General features: G+C 37.0%; 2 protein-coding genes across 2 annotated transcripts in view; one reads left to right on the forward strand and one right to left on the reverse strand.

Annotated features, from left to right (window-relative positions):
• LOC119413748 overlaps nt 1–4,118 on the forward strand; it is an 880,117-nt gene that overhangs the window by 485,064 nt on the left and 390,935 nt on the right. The window lies entirely within an intron of this gene.
• fbxw4 (F-box and WD repeat domain containing 4) overlaps nt 1–4,118 on the reverse strand; it is a 137,266-nt gene that overhangs the window by 129,832 nt on the left and 3,316 nt on the right. Inside the window, exon 3 of the mRNA XM_037680840.1 lies at nt 3,040–3,225. Coding sequence (XP_037536768.1) covers nt 3,040–3,225 — 186 coding nt within the window. The remainder of the gene's footprint in view (nt 1–3,039; nt 3,226–4,118) is intronic.

Genomic DNA, 4,118 nt, shown 5'->3' on the forward strand with positions numbered 1-4,118 from the left:
GAACTCGTGAAAAAGTATACATATATATCCATATATGACATACTACACAGGTTATGACTGTTGTTCTTGTTCTATGGTCACTAATCAGTTCATGACTTCTGTCATCAATCAGTTCATTGATTAATAATCAGTTCATTTATTATTAATCTGTTCATGTTGAAGAGCCGTGGATCCGCTCTGTTCACGGCCTTTTTCAGCTTCTCCTCTTTCCAGTTGAAAACCTTTCCGGGGCGTTCATGCAATCGGAACGCGTAAACTATGCAGTGCGCGTCTGTGCATGGTGCGCGTAATTACGCAACGCGTATTTACGCACATGGAGAGCTGAGTGACAAGATGTTTTTTGGGCAAGCGGACGCTTCTTATGGTGTTCGAATGGACCCAGTGAGGCGGAGACTACATCTGCTTCGCCCTTAACCCACCAGCGACAGCTCTTAAATGGCGAAGCCTATATGAAATAGAACGTCAGTTACGTACTGTAATCCCAGATTCTATGAGTATAGGCGTAGCCCTTTAAGCCTCGGGCCTCACTGGTTCCTAAATGGCTGAAGAAAAAAGCTATTTGGGAGCCGATTACCCGCTCTTAATGTAATTTATACGGACCGGGTGGGGCCCACACAACAGGTGGGTGTGGACTAAATTTTTTCAGTGTGATGCTTTGCATGACGGGATAAACCCACCAGCGACAGCCTTAAAGGGTGAAGCCTATACGAAATAGAACTATTTTTTTGTATTTAAATGTACCGGTACTATTTGTTATTCTATTTGTTCACCAATTATTAGAATTATTGTTGTTATAAAGTTCAGAACATAAACTTGAATTATTTGTCTTGCTTGACCCATCAAATTAAAAAAATTTAAAGCATGTAATGTAAAATAAGTGAGTGCATAAATATTTGACCCCCAAAAAGTGATTCTCCCAATTCAGTTCAAAGAAAAGATTATTGAAAAGGAACAGAATCAACAGGATTTCCATGACCCTAAACATCCCCAAGAGTTCTGATAAATCCATCATCAAGAGATGGAAGGAATGTGGAACAAGTGTAAATCTACCATTTAGGCCATGTGTGTCAAGCTCAAGGCCCAGGGGCCAAATGTGGCCCTCGTTAACATCTTATCTGGCCCTGAAGATGTTATTGTAGTAGTACATATACGAGATATATGCATACAATTTCACGAGTTCCTCATCTTTCTGACTGTGTAATGTCGTGCATTGAATTTTAACAGAAATGTAACGAGAGACGTTATTTATCTTTGACCCATCAAAATGAATGCGGCCATTTATTTTCAGAATCAAAGTTTAACATCAAACATTTACATTAATTTGGCAAAATATGAAAATAATAACAGACAAGTTTCACAGAAAATGAGCTTCAATCACGCGGCGGTGATTGAGGACTTTGCTTCAGATATTTCTAAAATATCTGTGCTGATTTTAAGAGAAAGCAGAGTTTAAGATGAAGTGGAGATTTATCTTACAGAGAGATATGTGAGGGAATTAATCTGTTATGACCAGAACGTGCACGCTCCATCAGATCTCAGCTTGCTTCCGGTACACTTTAGTCGAAGAAGAAACTGTTACCTGGTTGACGATGACTCAATGTCGGTATAGAATCCTTCAGACTTTTTCAGCGTCTCCGTTGAGAGCAGCTGAAATCCTTCGAGAGTCGTGCGTGGTGTTCAAACAGAAATTATAATTCCAAAACGTCTCTGGATCATCCTGAACGCGTCTGCATCCAAGAGCTCTAACTCCATCACTCTGTGCGCTCTCTAGTTGAACTCATTTCTGAGTGCAGCAACACAGCAACCAACAAACTCCAGCAACTCAGCGTCTCAGCTTCTTGCAACTCCTTCAACTCTCTGACTCCTTCAACTCTCTCAACTCCTAACATGAACTGGGAAGTTGCCACATTTTAAATGGGTCGACTTCCGGGTCATTTGAGAGCTTTTGATTGGTCGATGGACCAGGAATAGAGGTGTGGTGTATGATGTAAGATGTTATTAAAAATCAAGGATTGTTTAGTAACGAACAGAAAGATTATTGTAGGACTTCAGACTTCGTGGAGTCTCACACTTATAATCTTCTGAAAAAGTTTAAACATGACATCTTTTTCGGTAAACATTTTAGTTGACCGAAAACCGACCTTTAACATACTTACATTGCAGACAGAAAAATCAAGAAATGCATATTAACCTGATTTCTTCTTTGAATGAGGAATAAAAATCATTACTTACTGTTTATGTAAAATAAAAATGAGTAGTTCTCTTCAACCTGTAACATTGAGTGAACTAACACAATTTGATTATCAAACATTTGTAAAACAGTGATGATCATAAAAATTGTCTTTTCTGCTTGATTAATTCAAGAAAGAGAGTCACCAGATGGCTCAAACTGTATTCAGATCAATGAAATAACAGTCTCTGTCCATCTGATAGATTTGAGGTCATCAGGGTCAGATCAGGGTCAGATCAGGTTCACTACATTATTTTAAATGTAAAATACTTTAATAACTTTAACTTTTTTCAGTAATCTTTGATTATGATGTCAAAAATGCAACAGAGAATATCAAATGAGACCAATCAAACTTTTGTTGAGGAACCTGCAACCAAGAAAAGATGTTGGGTATCTAACTTGAGTTAATGTAGATTCTGAAACCCGTCCTTAGTTTGAAAAAGGTTTTAATTTTGGCCCCTTTGTAAGTGAGTTTGACGCCCCTGGTTTAGGCAGTCCTCTTAATGTAATTCATTCAACCTTTATTTCTACAGGTTAGTCTCATTGAGCCTCAAGGACTCATTTACGAGAGACCTGAGATAAACAAAGAACACAGATGAGGCCCAGACAACAGTAGACAATCATATAAAAGTATATAAAATTAAAAGTCAATAAAAGAAGTGATATCAAACAAAATCATTTACATTAAATCTCCATTAGCTAGAAAAATAACTCCTACAGACTGAAATAGCTTATTGTTATGAAATTTAAAGAGTTAGTTGATGTTGTTCCTGTCCAACACAATCAAAACATATGAAAGTGTGAGCTACCTTCCTCCACTGATCAGATGAGCGTCTGTGAGAACAAAGCGACAAACATCGCCCTCATGGCCTGAATAAATTTCAAATGGGCTTCGCTGAAGCTTCTTGGAGTCTTGGTGCAGATGATACGCTCCAATTTGAGCAGCCTGACACAAATAAAGTACATCCACATCCAGCTGAAGCCATGGCAACAATCTGAAAAGAAGACAAGTGAAACATTTAAAGATTGCACAACAAATAAGGAAATTTAGCTTTGGTTGATTTTTGTTGCTGTAACAAAGTAATTTATCTTAAACCGTTGGAAAGTCTGTTTATATCCCCTTAATTGTTGCCAAATGAGAAAAGAAAAAGTTTTTGTAGATGGAGCAGCAGTATGTTGACTGCAGCCATGACAAACTTGCTGAATCTTCTCTGCCAGTGCCAATACCAATAAAAATTATTAATAGACAACTAATGAAAATTAATCAGTGCTCTTGAATTTTGGTTCACCACAAGTAAAAAAAAAAACTAATGAAAGTGGCCTTGCTAAAAAAGATGGTAACTTTAACTTAATATTTTATTGAACACCTTTTTGAGGCAATAACTGCAATCAAGTGATTTCTACAACTTTCTCTGAGACCTCTGCACCTGCCGACAGGTAGGTGAAACAAATCTTTACATTATTATTATTATATTTTATTATTATTACTCAGGTCTCTCTTGTACGTAAATGAGTCCTCGTGGCTCAGAGGGACTAACCTGTTTAAATAAAGGTTGAATGAATGAAAATTATCTTTTTATTATCATTACAAATGACTCATTTACTGTTTTTACTGGAACTGTGTCTCGTTGTGTCTTACAAGCTTGAAGACACGTGTGATGGTGGGACACAGTTCAGCACGTTTCTTTGGTCAAATTATTTTCAGTTTTGTTCAGGGGTATCATTCTTGTTGTCAAGTCCAGTTTCATTGGTTTATTTTCAAAAATATATATATTTCTGGTCAACCAAAATTCAAAAGCAGTGACTGATATTCGTCAGCTGTTTTGTAGAAATGTTTCCTTTTATTGTTGTTATTGTTAGTTCAAGTTATTGTTGTTATTATTGTTAG

The sequence above is a fragment of the Nematolebias whitei genome, chromosome 1 (assembly GCF_014905685.2).
Source record: "Nematolebias whitei isolate Nwh7 chromosome 1, NemWhi1, whole genome shotgun sequence".
NCBI lineage: Eukaryota > Metazoa > Chordata > Actinopteri > Cyprinodontiformes > Rivulidae > Nematolebias > Nematolebias whitei.